The sequence below is a fragment of the Pelodiscus sinensis genome, chromosome 5 (genome assembly GCF_052426305.1).
Source record: "Pelodiscus sinensis isolate ZL-2025 chromosome 5, ASM5242630v1, whole genome shotgun sequence".
Classification (NCBI taxonomy): domain Eukaryota; kingdom Metazoa; phylum Chordata; order Testudines; family Trionychidae; genus Pelodiscus; species Pelodiscus sinensis.
Window position 1 is genome coordinate 29815301 of NC_143056.1, and position 25551 is coordinate 29840851.

At 40.2% G+C, this 25551-nt stretch overlaps 2 protein-coding genes across 2 annotated transcripts; one reads left to right on the top strand and one right to left on the bottom strand.

The window, feature by feature from the left end:
* Positions 1-5071: 5071 nt before the first annotated feature.
* On the bottom strand, positions 5072-23835 carry UBR7 (ubiquitin protein ligase E3 component n-recognin 7). The gene is made up of 11 exons (XM_006133719.3): positions 23535-23835; positions 21637-21770; positions 20117-20177; positions 19544-19639; positions 18493-18546; positions 16812-16917; positions 13434-13618; positions 12692-12823; positions 12150-12312; positions 7134-7195; positions 5072-6938 (listed from the first exon to the last, which is right to left on the bottom strand). Exons 1-11 carry the CDS (start codon positions 23697-23699, stop codon positions 6846-6848), a joined length of 1251 nt encoding a protein of 416 aa, XP_006133781.2. The 5' UTR covers positions 23700-23835; the 3' UTR covers positions 5072-6845.
* A 132-nt stretch (positions 23836-23967) lies between these two features.
* On the top strand, positions 23968-25349 carry GON7 (GON7 subunit of KEOPS complex). The gene is made up of 2 exons (XM_006133666.5): positions 23968-24320; positions 25034-25349. The coding sequence occupies exons 1-2, from the start codon at positions 24110-24112 to the stop codon at positions 25141-25143; spliced, it is 321 nt and encodes a 106-aa protein (XP_006133728.2). The 5' UTR covers positions 23968-24109; the 3' UTR covers positions 25144-25349.
* The last annotated feature ends 202 nt before the right edge of the window (positions 25350-25551 follow it).

A 25551-nucleotide genomic window follows, 5' to 3' on the forward strand; every position in this document is an offset into this window, starting at 1 on the left:
CACCACCAGCCCCTTGAACAGAAAAAAAAATGGGAGGAGGGAGAGGTGTCTTTCAATAGTATGAATACAAAGTAGAGAGAAGACACAGATAGTTTGACCCTTGCCATTGTGCTGAGATTACACACAAAGGGTTTAGTGATAGTAATGCAAAAGTCAACACTTACTTCCCATTCTGAGTGTTGTGAAAACTCTCGTATATGATACAACAGTGTAAGTGTTGGTAAATGCCTTTTTTGGCAATGGTCACTATAATGAAAGATCTTCCAGCAGATGAAGATTTTAGTCAGTGTCAGCTAAAGACTATTTTAACCTTAAAAATGCTTAGTGCTATTTAAATGTAAATCTTTCCATTTTCTTTATAAGGCATTTTTCATGTAAAAGGCATCTCTTCTTGCTTGTCTTGCACCTTCTCCCCCCCCCCTCCCCCCATTAAAAACAATCTCCTAACCCTCTCATTAATGTATACGAGGCTTAGGGAGCCATATTGTGCAATTATATACTGAATTTTCAAAATTAAAGCATTGTTTGAATAAACTCTAGCATGAGTTTGTGATCTAGTAAATTATAATCTCCTGTAGCCTTCCACATCGTGTAAAATTCCTTTAATGTACAGCCATGTTAGTCTAATCATATTGGGTGGTGAAGATTGACTGAATCACAGTTGGTCTTTTTCATCTTTGGGTGCTTGGTTTGGACTCTAGCTTGGGCCACAAGTATAAAATGCATACGGTGATTCCCATTTTCCAATGTGTACATTGTTTTAATGGAATCGTGTCAGTGTGGAAGTTGTCCTCCCCTCAGAAAACTTTAGGGTGGGTTAACACTGGTGTGTCAGGCTAGAGACTGAGGTACGTTGCCCTTACTCTGATGTCTGTCACATTTTTGAACACTAATTACTTACCTGTATGTACTGCACCTCCCCCACTTTGTGCTCATGAGCACTAACATGGATGTATCCCTCTCTCAAAAACAAATTAGAAAACTAAATGACTACTTGCATCAAAGCCTGTGTTCAAATGTTAGTAGCTTGATCCCTTTATAAATCCTAGCTTCCAACATAAGACTTACTATTCTAGATAATTTACTTCGCATACAACTGGATAAATCTTAAGGTAAATCTTGTTTTAGCTATTGATGTCATTCAGTGTGGCACTCGGTTAAATTGTTGCTAAAATGTCTTAGAAATAGTATGAGTAGTTTGCTGCTAGCATCTCACACCACTGAGCAGTACTTAAGGAAAAACCATCACCAAAAAGTGAGAAGTCCTTGACAGACTAGGCCATGACAATCAGGCCACCTAGACAATCTGTACTTCAGGGGGGTGGGTAATTGTCATATTTTGTTGGTGTTTTTCTTTTCTTTTAATGTATTTAATCTACATTCTGAATTGTTGGTAAAGTGTAATAATTGAAGCCTAAAGTCGCATGAAACAGCAGCATAGCAATTATCCTCTAAGCCCAAGTGTGCTTAATATTTTTGTGTATATTGAACATATGTCATCTCCCCAGCCCTAACCAGTTTAGAAATCTCATCAGTTAGTGAGATTTTGCTGGTGAGGAGAATGGGGGGGAGGGGGGTGGAAGAGTTAGAAGAGGCGAGTTGGCGGAACCTCCAAGAAACAATGGAGCTTCACTTGCAGATGTATAGGAGTGTTGTCTAGTTTCTTGTATTTCCTGTGTCATCACTGAATCGTCCTTAAGAAGAAAGCTCTTACTTAACTTGTGATGCTGACAATGTTTTTATTCTAGTCTTTAAGTTTAGGCTAAATAGACCACATTATGCCCTGATTTGAGTTAATACAACCCTTTCTAGTGAATGGAGTTGCTGCTGCTATTCATCCCAAGGTAAAATTTGGCCCCCGGCTTGTATAACTAGACATGTGACACATGATAGAACTCATGCATCATACTTCTAGAAATATTATGCTGAATCTAATCTTCATTCCTGTCACCCCAAAAAAAGCAGGTGTACAGAGGTAGCTATTTAATACACAAGATATCTGTTACCACACCCTATGCTATATTCAATCTCCTCTGTTTGACTGCAGCAGAAGCCTCTTATTTACATGAAAGATTTTCAGTTAGAGTGGAAATTCGAAAATCTCCCTGCTTTCTGCTTTTGAGTCAGAAAACTGCTTACCTATTGAACATTAAAAGATGCATCAGATGTTTACTTCAGACCATAAGACTACTTCCTGGTCTTGGTTTATTTAATGTTAATTTACTTGAAAATATCAGTACAAAATCTTACTCAAAAAACAAAACAGATCTTCCCTTGCTCCCCACCTTACTTGCTAATGTATGGATGAATTAACAATTTCTGAAAAAGATGCTTCCTTTGACTTGTTTTGCAGTCTCTTAAAATTGCAGTTTTTTATTACTGCTTTATCATTGGCAATTTCTTCAATTTTTTCCCCTCTAAGGTTTTAATTTCTTTAAAGGACTGAACATTTAAGACCATGGCCCTTTCTATTGATATTTTGTTCTTGGTTTTATGTTATTTGAGGAAAAAATTGTCATGATATAGAAGCACCATTATTTCTGCTACTCTTAATGACCCTTCTGTCTGTGCTAGAGGTGGTGCTAAGCTCTGCTGAATGGTAGGAGCACCTGAAAAAAAATTAATCATATTTGGGGTTTGTATCTCTACTTCAGGAAGGTGGCCTTGCCTTCTGCAATGTTACATTTTGTTTGTTGTCTTTGTGCTGTTACTGGTAGTCAAGTGCCTTCAATGCTAAAGGCTCAGAAAATTTTCTTAAACTGACTTCATGTCCTATGCAAGTGTTTTTTCTACAACCTGCATAACCAGTACTTTGTAAAATTTGTTTACGCTTCAAATTGTACATAGTGTTTTTTTTAAAAAATAGTATTTTATTTAGGTACCTCCAAACTTGAATTCTAGTCGTGTGATGCATTGTAAAACAATACATTTCTCTTGAGTACCATTACAGTTGTAAAAAGGTTTTCACTGGTTCTATTTTTCTACTGTTGCTGAGAAGCATGTAACATGACTTGATCCTACATATAGTTGGCATTTCAAATAAATGGCTTGTATATAAAGTGCTTGTGTAGTCTTTTCAGTTTAGCCTCCTAAGACACTGGTGTTCGATATCCATCTGCATGTTCTTGATACATATCCCTGTTGACATATTGGAGGAATAGAGCATATCTTAATTACTATAACCATAGCTGTCTGAATTAGTCCTATAAAATATTGAAAATCATTACCCTGTAACAAAGGGTCTTAGAGGAAGAAAGTAGATGATAGCTGCTTTCTCTTAAAACAGAATATTTTTCTTAGACATTGCCTTGAACTTTAAGGTTATGATTCACACTAAGGGTAGTGATTTTGCTCATTAAGTAGTATTTTAGAAGTTCATTTGGTGAGTGAACTCTCCTATATAGGGCCAAATTGCTCTTACTTTATTTAGATGACTAGTCCTAATGAAGGCATGTTAGTAAGGTAACAGGATTTGGCCTTTGACCTAAAAAACATTTTAATCCTAAAGAGAACAGAACAATTGGAGAGGCATTCCCCAAACACACATTCATTTTATAGAGAATTTGCAATTACCTAAATCATTTAAGACATACAAACTTAATGTATCAAATTTACAGCATGGGCTTATCTAGACTATGCAGAACAGTCAACAAAGGATATGCAAATTCTTCTTCTGATCGCACTTTTGAAAGCAGAAACCATTACCTCTACATTTTCCTGTAGCACTAAAAACTGCTACTTCGGTGAGGGCAGACATGTTATAGATCATGAAATTTGTCAGATTAGTGACCTAGACTCTGTATTTTTCCCTTGGTATTCTCACTGTAAGTTACCTCTCCCCTTCCTGAATTTACTTTGTCTTGTACACCCTGTCTCCGGCTATCATTGTCATAGCTGGCAGAATGACAGCAATGAGTTGGATCCTTTAGGATTTAACTCAACGGATGTAATTTTCCACAGCCTTCTGGAACCAAGTTTTCTTCCTGCAAAAACACACTTTTGTTGCTTTTAAACAGCATCATTCTTTCTGCTACTCACACCTCTAGTTTCTTCCAAAACACAAACCTTTACTTTCAAGGTACTTTTGAATAGAAGGCAGCCTTCCACCACAGTACTACACTCATGCATCCTCCCATATCTTAAGTTAGCTGAACTGTGTTGCCAGACATTTGGAAACCAAGAACAGACCAAAGGTTTAGCTAGTGATAACTGTTTCTAAAACAGATTTCAGACTCACCATTGATGTGCTGGTGTTTGGAGATTGCAGTAAATAGTGTTGACTTGTAAGAATTTTACACACAGACTGGCTTAATAGCTTCATTTGATTAAGAAGAATCTTAATTGGTGCCCTGTCTCCATGATTCACCACTCCACCAAGGATTAACCTGGCTTTTTCCCATTACCTCTGCTAAAATGGCTTAAAATTAATGCCCTTGCCACCTCCATAATTTAGTCTCTTTCTAAACCAGGAAGAAAGCTTTAATTTTGTCCCTGAGCTTTCACTAGGCCAGGGTGTAATCCTTAGCTGATCAGCCAATAGTAGTACAAGATCAAGTCCTTTCCCAGGAAAGTTTTATTTAAACTGAGTCAGGGATCGCGGAAGCCATTATCTCATCTGTAAGGAAAAGATCTAAGATATGTGAGTATTGAACATTTGTTTTGCTCCTTAAATATTTAAAAAGACTTCCTCTAAAGAAAGCTCTTAGTCAAAGGCAGTGTCCTGGGAGATCTGAATCTTCCTTAGTTCTTGCTTCATTAAGATGGACTTGCTTGATGTTACTTTTGGGGCAAAATATGAAGGTGCTATTTAAAAACCAAGTACACTTACTTGATTCTGTCACCTTCTGGTCATAGTGATTGTTTTGAGTATGATTGCACAAGGTTCCTAGTTACTGTCCAATCAGTTATCTTCCTTCCTGTTGTCCTTACCTCTGGTTTCTCTGTACAGAAGTCTCAGGACCACACGCAGGACCTTGGCTAAACACACCAACCCACCCACCCCCTTATTCCTGGGTTGAAAGACGCTGTTTGAAGTGGATGTACAAAAGTAAGTTTAAAAGCAACCATGACATTCAGGTTATCTGAACAGTAATTTTATTAAATTTTACAGAATCATTTTTGGAGTTAGTTAGGCAGGTCAACTCCAGTAACAATTTCTAAAAAAAAGCAAGCACCTACAGGATCCAGAAATGTTGTTTTAAAAGCAACTTCTCATATCTGCCTAAAACCAATTAAATGAGTATCTATTTCTGCCCAAAGTAGGCTTTGCAAAGTTAGGCAGTCAAACAAAATTAATGGAGAGAATAGTAAAGGACAAGCTTAAAAACAAAAAAGTAGTACGTTTGATGTGAAACCAGCCTCCTGTGAAAATGCTAGCCCCCTCAAGTACTATGCGTATCAGCTTCAGATTTTTATGTTAATCCATGGAAAAAATTCACAATCTCACTTGTGGGTTTTAAACCAACTAACCTGTAAGTTCTGATATTTTAAAGTTTGGTTTTAAGGACTGCAGCTGTAGATTGAATCTTATGTTCAGTAATTACAACAGTGGTTCCAAAAAGGTCACAAGTTAGTTTATACTTCAGTAAATAGGTTTTAAAATGTTACGTTGATATATTCCTTTCTATAACATTTAAAACTAGAGTAGCTTATGGTAGGTCAATTTTTAAAAACCCCAAAGCTTAGTTTGTAACCTATTAGTATCCCACATTTAGAATTCCATTTATATTCTAGCAAGAGGATAAAACTGACACTCCATTAATGTAAGACGTTACCATACAATGAAATGAACCAAATTTTTTTCCTACAAAATAAAAATATATTAATGCCATGCGCTGTTGATTGAAGGAAAGTCCATGATTCCTTAATCTCCTCCTACCCAGAAAACATACTCCCCAGTAACAAGGGACTTAGTCTGTGCAAGTACAATGCAATTTAAGTTCACATTATGACCCTACTTTTAAGCTGTAGTTCTCCTATGGCTACATCTACACAGCAGAGCTATTTCGGAATACCGCACATCTTCAAATGCCCCTGATTATTTTGAAATATTTCAAAATAATGGGCACACTATTCTGACATCCCTGTAACCCTCATTCCACGAGGATTAAAGGATTTGTCGAACTACTGCTTTATTTTGAAATTTGGCACTGTGTAAACAGCGCCAAATTTTGAAATGAGTTATTTCGAAATAACCTTGGAATAAGCTACACAATTTGCCTAGCTTATTTTTGAGGTAAAGGTGCTGTGCAGATGCACCCTAAGTGATTAAATGTACCTTAATGTATAGAGAATTATGTCCATTGTGCACTCTGGTTAAATATCCCAGGTCAACAGGAACCCTTTGCATCAGAAACTTTAGTACTACTGCACCCACAACAGTTACTATGGAAGTATTCAAACCAGACAAAACAACACTATACCACAGTACAGTGTACATTTATTCCTGTTTTAGAAGGCTGTCTGCTCTCATCTTTAATATGTTATATGGCTCAAGTGAAAAGGTCAAAGGCTAAAAAGGAAACAGTGGCACAAGCTGTTTTAACAAGGACCAACCAATTCACTCCCTCTGAAACCAAACCAATTTATGATAACTGTTAAATATACTGACACTGTACAAAATGTGCATGATAAGTTGCTATGCAAGACACCTCTGCATCTTGGAGACCTGTATTAAGTTGCAAAAGTAAGAAGCATTTTATGGAACAGAATGAATGAGTACAGTTGGAGGAGGCTTCTTGAAAAGCAGGATTGGGGGGGGAGGTCAAATATTAGCAAAGGTGCTGTTTCTGTTAACTGAAGGATAGCTTTTTCCATTTGTCCTTAATGAAAGTTAAAGCTTTTTTCTAACTGCAGTAGTACTGCATCCTATTTGTCCGTCTTCTCTTGCGTGACTGAAATTCTTCAAAGAATTGCTGAATGTCTTCTCTTTTAACAACCTGAGAATAAAATGAAACTCAAATTGTAATAAACTAGTAAAACAACATATCTGGAAAAAGGACCAAATGACTTAAGTACTACATGAGAGAAGTTTCTTAGAACAGTATTTGCAATACACGCCACACTGATGTAAAAAAATGTTTTTTTAATTGTATTTTTTTCTATAAAATATTGCATAGTTGGTTATAGCTTACTGTTCCATCATCTGCAAATCTCCTGAGATATTCAGTCAGTTCTGTCTTTAAGTCGTTGTATTCTGGAAGAAAAAGTGGGGAAAATATTAGTCTCTGCTTCAATGATTGTTTGCTATTCTCCCCTCTTGACAACTAGTACTGACACAACTTGCCTCAGTAAAAAATTTTTGAGGTTGGATTATAAATTAATGCACTGAGGGAAAAGATTTAAGATGGTTCTTAAATCTGTGTGTCCATCAACTCTAACTTCACTTTGACCAGAAGCTGCTAATTGTTAAAGCGGTAAGCAATGGTGGCTTGTGACTAAGAGGCACAAATCATAGTAGTTATATTCACCATCATACAACAAATAATAGTTATGATTAAATACACAGAAAAGTGCAGAGAAAGAATAAGAATTCCAAATAAAACACAGGTGAGACATTTTCATATTAATTAAAGCTGGTTTGTTAAACTCCCAAACAAACATTGTTCCGCTAATTTCATATGCCTCTGCTATAACTATTGTCAAGATTCAAATAACCTGCAGTCACTAAAAAGTATAGACCCATCACCTGAAAAACTATAAAAGTAACATTAGCGCTTTAAATACCATTTATAAAACCTTTTTTAAAGCAGTTTAAGTCAACCGGCAAATCAGAACCTAACAATTACATTGTTTAGTAGTATATTTGCTTTAAAAACAAATACAATATCAAAAAATCATTCAAAAAGTTTCATAGCAAGAAAGTTCTATGGCCATTAAAGGACATAAGCTTGCCGTCTTCATCTAGTAAAGATCAATATATATTTATTTTAAGATCACCAGATTGGTTACTTCTCCAGGAAAGACAGCAATTCTTTTTCAATGCATAGTGTGGCCAGTGCACTAAGACAACCCTGTTCCACTCTGTTCTTCAAGTATGTCTTCACTGGTTTAAGGCAAGAAAAGCTTCTTTTCACACTCACTGTTGTTGGGATAGTGGCAACTAAGCAACCAAAAAAAGGTACACTTCCTTAAGTACCTCACAGAGCCCAATTTAATTGACTTCCTGCAGCATGTTACTTACAGAATGATTCTGAAACTGCTCATCTTTGAAGATGACACCATCTAAATCAAAATAACTGCCATAAGAACTGGAGAGGAAGTAAAAGCATCTGTACAGAACTATTTGCTGAAAGCCTGAAATCTGGATGAGTCTGACAGCTCAATAAAGCAGAGGGTCTTTGTCTATAAACCTGAGACACAGCTGCAGAACAAGGATTTCATTGTATAGCTGTAAATACGTTTGCTGATCATCTTCAGAGAATCCATCTTCCAAATCCAGCCTATAGTTTTTTGGAGGTGGAGGTAAGTCAGTGAGGGTAAGGGCTACTTAAACACCTCTTTCAATATCTCTTTTTTATGCAGATCTCCAATCCTTGTGACTGTTAACTGCACTTACAAATTGCAATCTATATCAATGGCTTTTTTTTCTGAAGAACACCATTGAGAAGGTCAGTGATGCTGAAGATGTTATGGTAAAGAGTATGCCAAGAAAAGAAACTGGAAGTCCTTTAGTTTGGTATGGTATTCTGTGGCTTGCCGCTGAGATTCACCATCCCAACCAGCAGCATTGACAATTTCCTGAAATACTTTGCATAGCTTCTCTCTTTCTGAGACCATGGTATGTAGGACTCTACTGTTGGCTGTCCTTCGAAGTGCACATAGGAATGGTATTTATCCAACAACACGATCCAACAGTTCAGTGTTTGCTTGTGTGTAAAAAACAAACAAACATGGAGAAGCCTTCCAAGGTTGCAAAAATGCCATGGATTTCTTTAACACATTGCGCCCCTTGCTAGAGAGCTAGATCTAATTTGAGGGCAACACACCGCACAAATAGAGCTTGTTAGGGCTTGCAGACCCTGCAGCTCCCCAGCAATCATTATAGTGCTATCATATGAATAAGACATAAGTTTTCTTTTGCAGTTGTATTTTAACACTGAATCCACAAGCTGTTTCAAATCAACTGCCTTTTCATCTGCACTGCCATTTTTAACGCCTATGAGCTGCTCCTGTGTTTGCCCCTTCTGAAACGCGTGAAAGTTGGCTCGAGAGAAATATCAGTAGTTTCATCTACTTTTGAAGAGTGCAGCCTTTTACTTGTAATCTCATGATTATTGTAAAATATCATTTCCTCAGCCACACATTTGATCAATTTCTTTTGAATTGTCTGTGATAAGTCAGAAAAAATCGATGCTGTTTTCTGTCGATAAATATTCACTTGTAATTGAGGAAAAAATAATCAAAGTTCCCGGAGGTTATACTCCATTTTACAATAGCAATGGAATTAAAGATCCTGACGAGATAATTAGTTGCTTCAAAATCTCTGTTCTTCCTGTCTTTCTTCTTGTGCTCTAAGATAGCAAGGCAGCTTTACTCACAAAGCAATACAGCTATAGGAATGCTTGCCTGCTCCAAGCCTTTCAAGGAAACTTCATTTTTATGTGCTCTTGGATGAGCTGTATATAGACGTCCTTTGTGACAGATTTTTCTAGTCACAGTACCCTTCATTAGCCCCCTTTTTTTAGCTGGAAGAAGCAACAAGGGCCAACAATATAATCCATTACTCACAGAGCTGCCTGTTAGCCATTTATGGACTTTGTACCAAAATGTCAAACTGCCGTATTCTTTTCCGGTCTTTCTTCAAGACTTCCAGTGCTGGTGGTGTTCTGCCTTTTTTAATGACTGAGCACCTCTCTTCTTGAGAACGTAATGAAAATCCTTTTTCCTCAGGTGATATAAAGTGTCATTTTCTACAAAAGCCATTACTGAACATTTTAAAATCTTAGATTCCAAACATGTGACCAAGGTCAGAACTGGCCTTAACTGCTACACTCTGTCATGGCCTCAAACAATGGTTACTAGAGCAACACCTTTATAAACTGACTCAGTGTGGTAAAATGGCATGGTTATCAGGCAGCTTCTTGAGGCACTATCATCTTTAGTGAGATTTGAGCCTCATGCAGCACTACATTTGGTGATGAGTTTTCGTATTGTACAGTGAGTTGTGAAAGATTTAAATCTAATCACAAGCACTTCCTGTGGAATCATGTTAACTTATTTAAAATACAGATTTTCGAACAGTTAAGTATATAATCAATTTGATAATAAATAATATGCAAAATGCATCTTGTAACTTTTGGGAATTCTTGGTTAGGCTGGGCTGACTAGCTGGCTGGAAAGCAAAGTGCTATCAACACTAATGAGAAATCAGAACATGGGAGGCAGATTCCATTTCTGGGACTTGGCAATTCTTCATCTGAGTCCACTGTTTCCTTACCAGATTTACAGTGCACCTGCCCACAGCAAACTACATACAGCAATCCGCACCTTTCTGAATGAGAGTTAACTGAACAAGAATCAAGCAATTTAATCTGTTCCTGTTAATTTTAAAACAAACACTAATTTTTAGGTGGATCCAAACAAGACAACATTCTCTGGGAACACTCCTATGCCTGGCATTACCTACTGATGTTCCCTACATAAGGGAATTCTTCTCTGCCTAAATGAACTATCTTAAAGGAGCATGTTAAGGACCTTTAAGCAAACCCGATAATCAAGTCTTATACATACATCAGTATTAGCTGTTCTTTATACGAAGTGAGCTTCATTGTTCAATCCCTCAAGGATTTATTAGCTGAAATTCTGCTCTGAAGTACAATACAGTCACACTGGTGGTACATTGTGTTCTTCAGAAAAGAGGCAAGAGTGAGAGATACAATTGACAAAGTTGTCCATGTAGGTGTAGGAGTCCCAATTTATGACTCAGGCTTGTTGGCCCTATGTCAGGGGTGGGCAATAATTTTTGGCCAGGACCCACATCAAAAATTTTTGAAGTGGCCCCAGGCTGCCCCAGGGTGCCCCAGAAAGGGTAGAACCAGGATGCTTCTTGGCTTCTCCAGCAGCAGACCATGATTGGTCTGGGGGTGGGAGAACACCTTTGCTCCCTCCCTTCCCACTAGGCACCCATGCCCCTGGCAGGACCGGAAGAGGCTTTGCACGTTCCCCCATACCAAGGCTAATCAGGGGCTGGGAGCAGAGGAGTTGCACGAAACTTCCTTCACCCTGTTCTGCACGAGCATACAGCACTTTGAAGTGCCGCTCCTCACAAAGCAGGGCAGGGGAAGGCGGCGTAATCTTTGTACTCTCTGCCTGCCCCCAAGCCAATCAGGGCTTGGGTGCAGGGGAAGTGCATGGCGCTTCAAAGCACTGCATGCTCCTGGCAGGGTGGGAGGAAGCTTCACATGCTCCCCTAACCAATTAGGCCATGGGAGTGACAGGGCCTTGGCAGGCCGAATCTGGCCTGCAGAGGCCCTTCTGCCCACCCCTAATGTATATGCTCAAATATATCAGATACAGTTCAGCTTCTTGTTGAGGGACTGATGCACCATTTTTCAAATACTTTCATCTTCATATCTATAGACACTGGATTAGAGTTTGTGTCTAGTCCACAGAGAATACAACATCATTAGGAAATTCCATCTGCTCCAAAGCTGACAGCCACCTGACAAAATAATGTATATAAGAAGTAACTAAACGACTGCTTGACTTCCTCATTTATTCCTACTGCTTGTCACTCTTACCCTTCCCTACCTATTATCTACTTACGTTGAAATAAGTTTCCCGTGCTGGGCAGGGCAATTATATTTCCACTGTTCAGTCTATCTACGTTCTATATGAACACAGAAAAAGTTAATATTAACATGTCAACTTTTGAAAAGGAATTCCCGTTACCAGAACACAGCCAACCTGCTGAATTATAAATCAAGCAGAAGCTTCTACACCATCTGCTTCCTTAATATAAATAGCAACAATTACGAACAGGCTGGAGACAAAAGAACTCAAGGTTTTCTACAGAAATATTTCTGGAGATTAAACAGTCAGCTTATAAAACTGTTGCTATTTAAGTAAGAAGTCTGTTAAATATCTCCTTTAGGTAAGATACATATTTAAAATGCTGTGTTCAATTCTCAGAATGAAGTTATATTTACCACAGATGAGTTCTACTTGCTGGACTCTGTTCATGCTATTAAGAGTGTCCATTAAAGGATCTCTTCGGTCTGTTTCCTGGTCACTTGTACCTTTATTCTCATAGGCCAAGACAGTGTCACATTCATCAATCAGGAATTGGACATCCAGTTCTGAATACATTTTCTGAAGATAAAAGTAAAAGTTATTTTCCATCTTATAAACTTTACAGACCATCTGCCATCCTTTCAAGCCCTCTCCCAAAGAAGTAACATTTTAGCAAGTAATTCAGCCACTCATGAATGCTTCCAGAACTGTGATTACTATAGATAGTAGGTAAATAAACACAATTTTTCACAGGCTATTTTATACTATTAATTCTGAAGGTGAGAGAGTCATCAGATAAGATCCACACTTGTTTCCTTAGCTTAGTGGAATGTCTTCCAGTAGATATTTTATATTTAGAACAAGGAAGTTATACAGATTGTATTATGTATTGACTTCTCTCAATAGTCTTGAAGAATCTAATGTAAATATTAGCCTAAAAAACAAAATGTATACATACTAAACAGTCTTTGCATGTGCACAATTTACTCCGCCAGTTTGATGGCCAAAAGGTGGCAGTATCCTTCTTCAGAGATTGCATGGTCTGGAGTTCTCGCAGTTTACAGACTGGTTCATCACTTTTCAAAACAGTCTGAATTAAAATGAAACAAGTCAGTGTTTCACAATTTTATTTCAAAGGGATTTAATTCAAGTTTTTCTAGCTTCTTTCCTTACTTAGCTACAATACTGTACTGCTTTTATTTTTTAAAGGTCCTTCATATGATGCTTAGAGTAAAGTTTGTATTAGAACACTGCTGTATACCCAGCAGAATCAACTAAAATTGCTAATGGCATTCATACTCTAAATTCATTGATTCTTCTTCTTATAAATCAGCATCAGATTTAATGCAAAAGCAGTGTAAAGGGTTCAGAAATCAGATCTGTGCTAGCCTGATGACACAGTTGCAATGGGTGGTACCCTCCACATTAGAAAGATAAATTTAGAAGTGATCTCAGGTTACTTAAGCAACAAAATGGAAGACATCAGAGGAATGGAAGATATTTGCTGAGGATACTGTATGCCTGAAATTAAACCTTTTATATCAGTATTTATTGGCATGTCAACTACAGCAAAGGCTGTACTGGAACAGTCCCTATTCAACACTTGTGTATTTAATTAAATTTACTATTAAAAGAGTGTGGAATGTGTCTACACTAAGTAGAGGGGGAACATAAGATAGTAAGAAAAATGTGTGGTTTACCTCTGGGCATTTAGACCCAGAACTAGTAGATGGCTCATTAAATTGTTCTACTTGCTCCTCTTCCTTGATCTTCCCTGGATGATCTCCACTTTCCTTTTTGATTTCTCTTTTCTGTTCTTCAGATTCCTTGACATTCAGTACAATCTTTTCATCTTCAAGTGATTTCACTTTAGTCACAGTAGGAACTAGAAAATGCACGTCCATAACATAAGCTTGCCAGACAGTTTCAGAATTTTTTTACTTAAAACTGTAGTGTCATAGACATGCTCAAACTTCACGGTACATTTCAATAAAAGCAAGATTATATTCTAGAGCTATCTGGGTATATTATGAACTCAAACAATAAAAAAACTGCTTAATGTTTTATCATAGTTCCCTCAGACCTGTCTACACCTAATGTCCCAAAATAATGTTACCATGACAAGTCTCAGTTTATTTTTATTAACTGAATGACTGATATAAACTTCTTAAGTCCTTTGTGCCGTCCCACTTCCAAAGCAGAAAAGAAAACCCTCATTGTCCTTTCAATCTGAAAGCCTGGGCTGTGTCTAGACTGGCCAGTTTTTCCAGAAAATCAGCCGCTTTTCCGGAAAAACTTGCCAGCTGTCTACACTGGCCGCTTGAATTTCCACAAAAGCACTCACTCCTACTGTAAGAAATCAGTGCTTCTTGCAGAAATACTATGCTGCTCCCGTTCAGGCAAAAGTCCTTTTGCGCAAAAGGGCCAGTGTAGACAGCTCAGATTTGTTTTCCACAAAAAAGCCCCAATCACGAAAATGGCAATCGGGGCTTTTTTTGTGGAAAAGCGCGCCTAGATTGGCACGACGCTTTTCCGCAAAAAGTGCTTTTGTGGAAAAGCATCCATGCCAATCTAGACGCTCTTTTCCGTGAAAAGCATTTCCGGGAAATCATGCCAGTCTAGACGTAGCCTTAGACTCTAGAATTTATTGGAAAGTAATGGAGAAAATGGGGGGGAGGGGCTGGGGTAGAGGAAGAAATGCCATGATCTCATAGTGCTAAACATTCCTATTATGCTAGTCTTCCTTTGGGTTTCTGAAATTAATTGATATTTGCAAAAGGCTGGATGGTAGCCAGATACTTTCTCCAATTTTATTTTAGCATATTTTATGCCTGATTCACTCTTTAAACTTTATTTTTTTAAGACTAACATATGGCAGAAACCAACAAAATATATTTAATGCATTATAAAATACCTTTTTAGAATATTTACAGACGTCTTTAAGACAACAAAAAACAATATGGGGGGCTGTCTGCACTGGACGCTTCAATTTGCGCAAGAGCACTGACATTCTAATGTAAGAATTCAGTGCTTCTTGCACAAATACTTTGACGCTCCCGCTCAAGGATAAGCCCTCTTGAGCAAGAATACTTGCGTAAGAGGGCCAGTGTAGACAGGCACCTTAATTTTGTGCGCAAGAAAGCCTGATGGCTAAAATGGCCATCAGAGCTTTCTTGTGCAAAAGCTCATCTATACTGGGCATGGATGCTTTTGCGCAAAAGCACTTTTTGCGCAAAAGCATCCATGCCCATTTAAGACGCTCTTTTGCGGAAATACTTGTTTTTCCGTTAAAAGCATTTCCACAAAATCATGCCAGTCTAGACGCAGCCCATGCTGTGTGAATGATAAAATATTCTCCTAGTTTACAGAGATTTCTCAAAAAACAGACTTTTAAAAAATAATTTGTCCACATATAATAAAGTGCCATTATTAATCCATTACAAATAAAATTAAGCAATCTTACATAAGCACATTGCTCTCAAGTCCTGGAAAATTCTGGAGCATGAAACACATGACTGCTGCAGCTTAGAACACTGCTTCTTCCTAAGTCTCAGAGGAGTAGCTATGTTAGTCTGTAACTTTAAAAAATGAGTAATCCTGTGGCACCTTGGGCCTGGTCTACACTATGGGATAAATTCAAATTAAGATATGCAACTTAAGATAAGCAATTATCATAGCTGAAGTGGAAGTATCTTAATTTGTATTTCAGTGTTGCCCACACTGCGGGAAGGCGAAGGGAGCACATTCTCCCTTGGGCTTCTCTTACTCCTCACGGAAGCAGGACTACTGGCAACAATAGGAGTGCCCTCTTAGTTCAAATTAGCCTGTCTTCATACAATCTGCTAATTCGAAATCCTGCAAGATCAACTATGGCTGCTTTGATCTTATCTGTAGTATAGAAACTAACAAAAATACAAAGTATCATAAGCTTTTGTGGGTAAGACCCACTCCCTCAGTCAGTTTGTCTGTCACCAGGACAGCTGAAACTGTCAACATAACTTTGTAGAGTGGGTGATTAACCAAAGTGATCAAACATTTCATTGTAAGCATCTGTACAGAGGCTCTTTATTTCATTGGTATTTTAACAGGGGAAAGGCTTGGTCATCTCTTCTAAGCAATCTTGGGAGATATAAAAGTATATAGACCTACCCTAGCTTCCTTCATGATTTAATGAAGCAATCTTAGCACCAAAAGTGTGTTATGTAACGGATTTACTACTTGTGCATGCTCCATGCTAGGGATGTAAGACTAGTTGACGATCTGATAAGCAGAAGCTTATCACTAGAAGTCAACTAGTGATGCAACTAATCGCTTCCCCCACTTGCTGCCTCTATCGGGGGAGGGGAGCAGGAGCTGGTGGTGGTGGAAGCCAGCTTAAAAGCAGGTTCCTCCCCAGCACCATCTCCACTGGAGGCAGGGGAGGTAGAGGCACAAAAGAAACGGGTCAAGAGGGGACTGAAGCAGTCTCTGCTTACGCCGCTTCTGCTGCAGCTCTGCTTTTGAAATGTACAAGAACTCCAGCAGGTGTATATTTCTAAAGCAGAAGCTCCCACAGGGAACATGGGGCCAACAGAGAAGTTCCCTGCTGGTCCTGCGCTCCCTGCAGGGCTTCCTTTTGAAATGTACAGGAGCCACCTCCAGAGTCCATTCAATCCTACTCCAACGTCATCTCTCCCCCAACTCTATTTCTCCCCACCCAATGTTGTCATATCTTTTTGGTAGTTTTGATTTAACCCAGAATGTAAATTCCTGGAGAGCAAATATCAAGTCTTTATGCAATGTTTGCCATAAATACCTATGGTGAGAAAACAAACATATAAACTACTCTCAAAATTAAACAAAAAACAAGATTTTAATAAATTTAAGAATTAGGCCTTTTTTTTCTTCAATAAAACACAAAACCTAAAGTTGCCACATAAGCTACTTTATTGCCTGAGGTTTTTATTTAAATAGCTAACAGTTTCTTCAGCCTTCTCAAAAATATCTGTATTCTACTTGTATATGATTATGCGAGTTAAATCAGCTACATGTGGGAGGTTTATATAATAGAAATAGTAGTACAAATCTCCTAATTTTACCTGCTAACTGTGAAGTATAGGCCCAAAGAAAAGCACAGGAATTCATGCAGGTCTGGCACACCATCTCATGGAAGTCCCCACTCTCAGGGGGAACTGTACCAAGGTGCTGTCCAAAAGAAATAAGAACACATGACAGAGATATATTAGTTGCAACTTAATGAATTCTACAGAGTATTTTTTCCTCTAGTTTTAGTGGCAGAATAAAAAAACATCATGCGCACCTCTACCCTCATGTTGTCAGTATTCTCATTATAAGTCTCTTATCTCCCATACCCAGCATCCATAATGCTAGAAGATGAGGATCAATAAATTTTAAGAATTTATCCAGATTATTAGCCTCTTTTCACATGTCAACCCCCCCACAAAGTCTGGACTAAGGATGTAACTACCTAGTAAAAATGTTAACCGGTTAAATGGTTAACCATAAAGGGTGAGTGGGCCCTTTGCTTTCAAAGTAGTTCATTGGCGTGTTGCTGAAGATTATAAAAATCACACATATAAAAAAGTGACACCCCCCCCACCACCTCAGGCTGCCATTGGGAAAGGTGTACCAGTTTAATAGGCTGCATTGGTCCCCATAAATCCTAAGGACATCCCAACATGAGGCTGCAGGTGAGCTTTTGTTAATACATAAGGATGGTCAGAAGTCTGGATGTTTGTAACACAGAGTACCTGTATTTCCATATCTTGTCTATCCCTAACAGGACAGCTACCAGACAATAGTTTTAAGTAGCCTTATTTAGTAATCCGAGACTTTTTCCTTGTTTAACAAGTTTTATAAAACATTGTATCCTTCAGCTTCAGAATGAGAGGAAAGTGAAAATGATTAGATACAAAATCGAAACAGAGGATTAAAATAAATTACCTCCATTTTCTTTTGACAAATTGTAACACTATCTAGTTAAAGCTAGAACATTCATCAAAATACTTAATATCTAATAAACATTATATAGAAAAAATAATCCTATAATTTTACTCAAAGTCAAATCAAGTTACAGTAATCAACAATAACTATTTCACATCTTTGTTCCAGGACTTGCAATCATGGTACTTGCTTCTATCTAGTTTACAATTTCCCCATCTAAGAACTCCCTAATCCTGCATAAAAAAGGGGATTTTCAAAGGCAACAATGGCACCTAGGCACTGAACTCGACTTGCTTTCAATGGTAATTGGGTGCCTTGATGTCCATTTGCCTTACAAAAATCTATCCTAATGTATCTAATCAGATACTGACTGTGCAGCTTATTCCTTTCCTCACTAAAATATATATGACTAAGTTAATGTCCCATCAAAGGAGCTTCCATTCACCACATATCATAATCATGGTTGATAATGGTGTGCTTAACAATCTTCTTCTCCAGTTCCAATGAAACATTAACATTCATAACAGTCTTCCATAAAACATTAAAGTTTAGACATGTATAAGGATTAGTTTGGGCAACCCTGAATAAAGCAGAGATTCTTCTTCATTTTAGGTACTAGCTCATTATAAGGATTGCCAATATGCAAAAACAAATATTTAGTCTTTTTCTTACAGCCTAAAAAGAGCTAATTTGAATGTTCTTGCACTACTTCAACGATTCCTCTCTACCTTTTCAAGTAAGTTTTACCATAAGGAAAACACCAATTTTAGCCTATTTCCATGCAAGATGACAATATTGTTATATACATATCCTTACCCTTCCATGGAACCAGTCTTCACAAACTATGCACTGGATCATTTCATCTGGGATCTAGAAGTATGGTTATAAATAATATCAATCTTTAAAGTTTCTCATGGGCTTTTAAAAGCAGTGTATTCTGATGAACATACAAGTAAAACACTTTCCACAGTGAGACACTTAAATTGGATGGCCATTACAAATACTTACCGCCTCAGCCAAAGTTTCGAAGAACTTGTAATTTGTTGTAGTCTGATAACTAGTGTGTCCCATTATCTAACAAGATTTTTTCATTATTGCCAGATATGCTATGTAACATTCTACAACCCAAAGGACCGGGATTTACCACAGGAATATTGTACGTTATATAAAAGTATGCCTTAAACGGTATCATTCTAAAAATCTTGATCTGCTAAACATTAATATTTCATTGGATAGTATGTGCTGTCATATCTATAGTTATGAAGTTTTGCTACATGTGTGTTACTGAAAGATGTAGAGAAGCTGAAAATTAGGGTGGGTAAAAAGATAATTTAAAAAAATAAAAAGTGACCACTGTATGTTTTATATTGTGTTGTAATAGAAATGAATATATTTGAAAATGTAGAAAAAAATCCAAAAGTATTTAAATGGTGTTTTATTCTTAACAGCACTGTGAACTGCACAATTAATTTTTAATCACTTAATAGCCCTATTTTTTGTCATTCATTTCTTAGAGAGTGTGTTTCTAATTAAACTATCTCAAGAGTTTAATAATTTTAGGATGTGAGGGGAAAATTATGCTTTATTTGTGGATAGGGAACTAGCTCTTCATTTAAGTTATGAATGGGGAAACAGCATTATTTTATTTCCTATCTTTCTAATCTATCTTCAAGGCAAAATATTCTGTACTCGTACAACATTATGCAAATGCAGACTAAATACGATTAACAAAAGTAACACACCAGGTAAGATCTCTCTATGAAGATAGAAATCCATTCTATGGGAGAATTTGAGGACCGTAGTTCTACACAGAAAAAAAGTTTGTGCACTGTATCCATAGCATTTTTACTGACTGTGCATTTCTTACCTCATCTTCAGGATCAGGATAAGGTCTTTCACAAACACAGTATAATCCATAGAAGTTGTGATTATATTTATTGCCTGAATTCACTTTTCCCTTTTCCTAAAACAGAATATGTTTTAATGTACAGTATGGTGAAAAAACATGACCATTCAGAGACTGTGTAACTGAAGATAATTTTTGTCCTATTCTAATCTCCTAAGAGATAACCCACATGATGTCCTGCTACAAAGAAAATATTAACCTTAAGTGCCATTGACTAGTCAATTAGTCAATAAGTGGGGGAGCCACAGCAGTTTTAGCTCCCTGCCTTGGGAGCTAATCCTACTGTGGCTCTGCCTTTTAAATGTATTAAGAGCCTGCAAGTACCCACACCAAGTATAGGTTCTGCAAGTACCCACACCAAGTATAGGTTATAATTTACCCATTTTAAATTTAGTTCCTTCAAAATCAGTTCCTAGCTTAATATAGGTAAGTCTTTGTACAGAAGAAAGCACAAGTAACTTCCCTCTTACTCTGAGAAGCAAAAGTACCATCTAGCATTAATCTTTAAGTCAAGATAGCAATGTTTAAACTTACCGGAAATAACTTGCACTGCAAATTTTTGAATTTGCTGTTGCCACAGTCACAGCGGAAGTTTCTGGAAAGAAATATATAGCATGAATAGTTTGAACTGCTATCTTAAAATTAAATGTTTTGTTATTTACAACTGTGAAACGCTCTAACAAGCTATTTAAACAAAAACATATGTGAGAATTTGTTAGGCAGTCTTGAACCCTTATCTCCTACTGAGGTCCTGTTAGATCTCAGCCAAGCAATGTTGAGTTACATCAGTATCTAGTTTGGGAAACCTCAGTGAAAGATGTATTTTTTTGCTGCTGTAATTACTCACATACATAAAAGCAAGCACGTGTTATTGTTTGCAAGACTGGGATCTAAGACAGCTGGATGTCACAAGAGTCTGTTCTATTGGAGATACCATCTTTTGTATGAGATATGCAACTGAACTCCTTCACACTTAGGATAATTCAAAATCACAAAAATGAAAGTATTAAGAGGGGTATTAGCTGGGGTGCTTTGCAAAAATTCTCCTTTAGGCAATTAGTCTACCTATCAAAGATTCAGTTTAAATATGTTCTGATGATAAACCTCAACTAATATTTTTCTTCATTTAATTTGTACTGTTGGATAGTAGCATTGTGCTTTGTTGAACAACCATTATGTTCTACCCTGGATGTGGCAGTATGCCTGTGATTAGTGATGTGAAACCTACGCATTTTATTTGACTGAGATGGAACTGGGGAGGCCTTATGATTTAGAAAGCATAAAGCATGTAAGCAAGAACACTTTATAATGTAACAGAGAAGCACAATCTATACTTTGAAAATAAGTTTTTTTGGGATCAAAGCTGTTGTTTTTTCTGAAACCCATTCTCCCCAAACCACACAGTAATATAACGAAAGGACCCAACTGTGCTGCGCGCCACCTCAGAGTGTTCTCTGCCTCTACAATCAGCAAATGTTTTCCACTGCACAGATTAACATTAGGGATGTTAAGGAGCATGTAATTCATTAATCATGTAATCGACAAAAAATTTGCAATGACACAATTAATTGATAAAAGTTAGCATTGCAAGCACTCAGTGCCAACTTGTGCCAGGTTCTGGCAACTACCCCTGCTGTGGCTCTGCATTAGAATCACTTTAAAAGATAGCACGTGGGCAGGCTGGCTCAGTTCCAGTTCGGGCAGGGTCCCAGCAACTACAGCAGCAGGAGTTGCCAGAACCCAGCGCCAGTCGAGCCTGAGCCAGCCTGTTGACCAGCCCGCTAAAAAATGTACTTGAAGAGCCAGGGGAGTGAGAAGAGGGAATTGCATGTAGCCAATAGCATTAACAGATAAGGACCTGCTTATCAGGTAACTGTTTAATTGACTACACTGTTACATCCCTAATTAACACCCCTTTAAGAAGATAGGTATTTAGCATTAATGCACAGAGTGCTTTTTGGTGTGATGCTTTATTTCTTCACAATGTCAAATAAAGAGAAAAGTGTTTTTTAAAAAAAAGACAGTGAAGTCTCCCCTCGCTGAAAAAGCTTTACCTTTTTGTATATAGTTCAAATAACTTGTGTGTGCCATGACATTCATAACTGCAAGCTAAACAGATCCCTGCTGGTTCTTCTCCTGGTGGAGTGCAAGTACTGCAGGCATACAAGGCTTGTCTTTTTACAGCACCCTACAAAAACAAGATATATGACTATAGGAAATACAGAGAAGTGCAGAAATAATTTACTATAGACAAAGTAGTAAATGCAGTTTGTGTCCAAAGAATTGGATTTATAAGCAGGTCAGTGTTTGCTGGCCAAACTAACACAGGGTGCAAAACACAGACATTTACAGATTGGTCCTCTCAGGACCTGACCAGTCCTGAACAAGCGGATTTGCCAGACCAGGGAAAGCCCCTCCCCTAATGCCTCATACTGCCCTGCAGCTCCCAGAGCTAGGGCTCTAACCTGGCCCTGCTGCTGCCCAAACCCCCCGGGGCTCTCTAGCTGCCCCCAGTTCAGCTGCTGCATGGCTCCATGGCCAGGACCGGGGCTCCATGGCCGGGGCTCCATGGCCACTTGGCTCTGCAGCCGGGGTAGGAGCTGGAGCTCCCTATCTGCCACTAGGGCTGTGGCTCCCCAGCCACAGAGTTCCAGCACTGTTCTGGCCCCAGAGGCTGGGGAGCTCCAGCCACAGCCAAAGAGCACTGGCCCTGGTCACGGAGCCAAGCAGCTGTGGAACTCTGGCGTCAACAAATGAGTTCTGTAACCACTTGACTCCGGGGCCACGGCTGGAGCTCTGCAGTTGGGGCCAGAGCTCCATGGCCACAGCTAGGCTGGAGCCGCCCAGCCACTGGGGTCAGAATTCCCCGCTGTGCCGCACTACCTGCCCCCCAACACAGGAACCCAGTCTGAGTCACTACCATGCTCCTGCTCCGCCGCCAGACCTCCCTGTTCCTGGGCTGACCTCTGAATAGACCTTTAAACTGAGATAGATCGGGATAAATGCAGCAAAGATATATTTTCTATCTTTTCAAGACGAGGCTCTTGCACTATGTGACATATATTGACTGACATGAAACAAGCCCTATATTTGGAAAAAAATCAGGAATGTGAAACTATGGGTTTCCTATAGTTCAGAGCCAGGCAGTGTGCTCTGGACTGCAAGTCCTCTATTTACCAACAGAGTATGGCCTAAAGCAGTGGTCCCCAACCTTTTGGGGCTGGGGGGTGCCCGGGGGCGGCACCACATATGCGCCGCGCACCTGGAGGCGCCAGCCATGCATACGCCCAGGGCAGGGGCCGCACATGCACTGCACGCCCAGGAGGCCACACATGCGCTGGGTGCCCGGAGTGCAAGAATGGCTCAGTCCAGCCCTGGTTACTAGGTGGGTGCACATAAATGCCCCCGCAGGCACCGCATTGGGGACCACTGGCCTAAAGGTCAGATATTGATGGTTTGTTTCCCACCAATGACCATCACATAAAGGTAACTGGGCAATAACTACAGTCCCTCTGCCCCAAAGAGATTCTCTCTTTAGTCCTGCTTTGCTACTGAGCTTGCCACAAAGGGGAACACTGAGTGAGAGGCAAAGGGCTCCCTAAGCTTGGCACTTGCTGGGCTCTGGGTCAACGCCCCCCCCCATTCTAACGGCTCCTAAAGAAAGCCAAGGACTAGCCCTAACCGCCCTCCTTGCCTCGCGACCTCACCGCACACTCCACTAGCTACAGCCCACTCCGCCCCCACCCACCGACCCCCACCTGTTCCTCCCAGACCACCGACCTCTGCCCTGTTGCCTTAGGCCGCACTGAACCCCTTCCACTGGCTTCCTCACCACCCGCCCCCAGACCTGCCGCTCCCCGCGAAGGTGCCTTAGCCCCGGCTGAACCCGGCTCCCGTCCCTCCGCTGCCGCTCAGCCCCGAGCCTCTCTCCAGCCCGGCCCCGCCCCCTCACCTGGGAGTAGCTGCAGCGCTCGTGGTCGCTCCCACCCAGCACCGCCCGCGCCTCCTTCTCGAGCTCCTCGTTCTCCGCCAGCACATCGGCCAGGGAGACCACGGGCTCCTCCGGGGCCCCCGCGCAGCCGCCAGCCGGCTCAGCGCCCCCGGCCGCAGCCTCCATCGCGGGACGGGCCGAGACAGAGACGGCACAAGGCGGGAAACGAGACCCAACGCTAGGGGTCGCCACAACGGAAGCGGAACTGCCCGCACACCACGTGATCCCGGAGCCCGCAGGACGAGGGGTTGGTGCGTGATACGGACAGATAGAGACAGCAACAAAGTCACAAAGGGTGGGGGCGGAGCCGGTTAGTACCACGTGTCGGGGGCAGACACGTCACACGTGACAACCCCGCGAGAATTTGATGGCGCGCGATTCGATGAGGTTCTTGGCGGGTGTGGGGGGGTGAGTTTGAAGGGATCGTTTCCTCGTGGGCGGGTGCGTCCTGAGGGCTTCCGGGTTAGGGCCGATAGGATGGATGCCGATTGGTCGGCTCCGCTGCCGCTCTCCGCCCCTTAGGCCAGGTTGCGGGCATGGAGCTGCGGGCGGAGCTGACCGGGCGCGACGGGCAGAAGCGGCCGCTTTGCGTGCGCTGCCAGCCTGAGGCCGGCGCCGGCGGGGAGCTCCGGGGGCTGCTGCGCGGCCTTTCCCAGCTGCAGGAGCAGGTCACGGCGCTGCTCGCGCCCCTAGTGGAGCAGGAGAGCGGACGGCTCGCGGGGGCGGACACCGGAGCGGGGCCGCAGGGTGAGTGACGCGCGAGCGGCGCCTGGAGTCAGTGGCGGGGCTGGGTGGCTCCGAGCGCCGGGTGCGAGGGGAGCCTAGTGTTCGTGAGGGAGCCGGCTCCACTCTCCGGGGGCTGCCCGGGGAGACGCGTGTGTCCGAGGCAGGGTGTGTAACTGCGCGGCGCCCTCTTTTGACTCAGACCTCGGGTTTTCTGCCCACGGGTCAGGGGCTTGCACCGGCCTTCCCCCCCCCCCCGCCTCCTTGCTACATGCGAGGGCGCAGAAGGCTGGAGAATCAACTAGATTATTCTGTTCCAACAATAGAAAAACCAGCGAAACTATTGAACCTTTTCCACAAGAGTCATTTCTAGAGGGTCGGAGCTATCACCAGCCCTGTGCTCGAGGAAATAGCAACATAACATTGAGACTTGCGGTCCCCTTTGCCAATAGTTAAAGCGGTGTGTTTGAACTTTTGTCTGTACCCTACACACATTCTGCACTGACGTCCACACAACAAAATGGCATTGAGAAGCAGATAAACAGAGAATATGGAAGTTTCATAAATAACTTTTTTTCCCTGTGGGACTGTAAATCGTTTATACTTCAACCACGGCTAATCTAGATAAACACTTTCCAGGTGCCTCTCTCTGTCTTGTAACCCATTCTGGTTTTTTCTTCCTTGGTAAATGGATTTTTAAGAATTTTTTTATTAATCTGTACTGTAATTTTTAAAAGGTGATGTTGGGGAGGAAGAGGAGGAGGAGGAAGATGAAGAAAATAGCACTGATGTCAAAACACGTGTGGATGGACCGCCTTTAAAACGGACAAAAATTCAGTGTTCTTAACTGTTGCCTTAAAAACTATTTAAATTTGTAAAGAAGACTTCACTTGTCAATGTACATATTGCATAGTTATATCTCTAGAAAAAACAACTATTTTTGGAAACTAGACAACTACATTTGTTTCTTTTGGTTATGTTTTAGAAGGGAAATGCCTTTTTACTTTTCTGATACTTAACAATACGAATAAAATACTTGGACAAAAAAGAGAATGAGGTGTTACGTAGTAGACTCTTTTATATGGAGAGAAATTCTTAAATGTTTGAGGGGAAGAAAATGTGGATTGCCACTGTCGAGAGGGATCTTTAAAAAGATTCAAACCCACAAACCTTAGTGGCCACATTGTTTGTATTTATCTCTTTACTAAAGTCATGAGTAGTTTAGATCTGTTATTTTACACTACTTCTAGGTTCT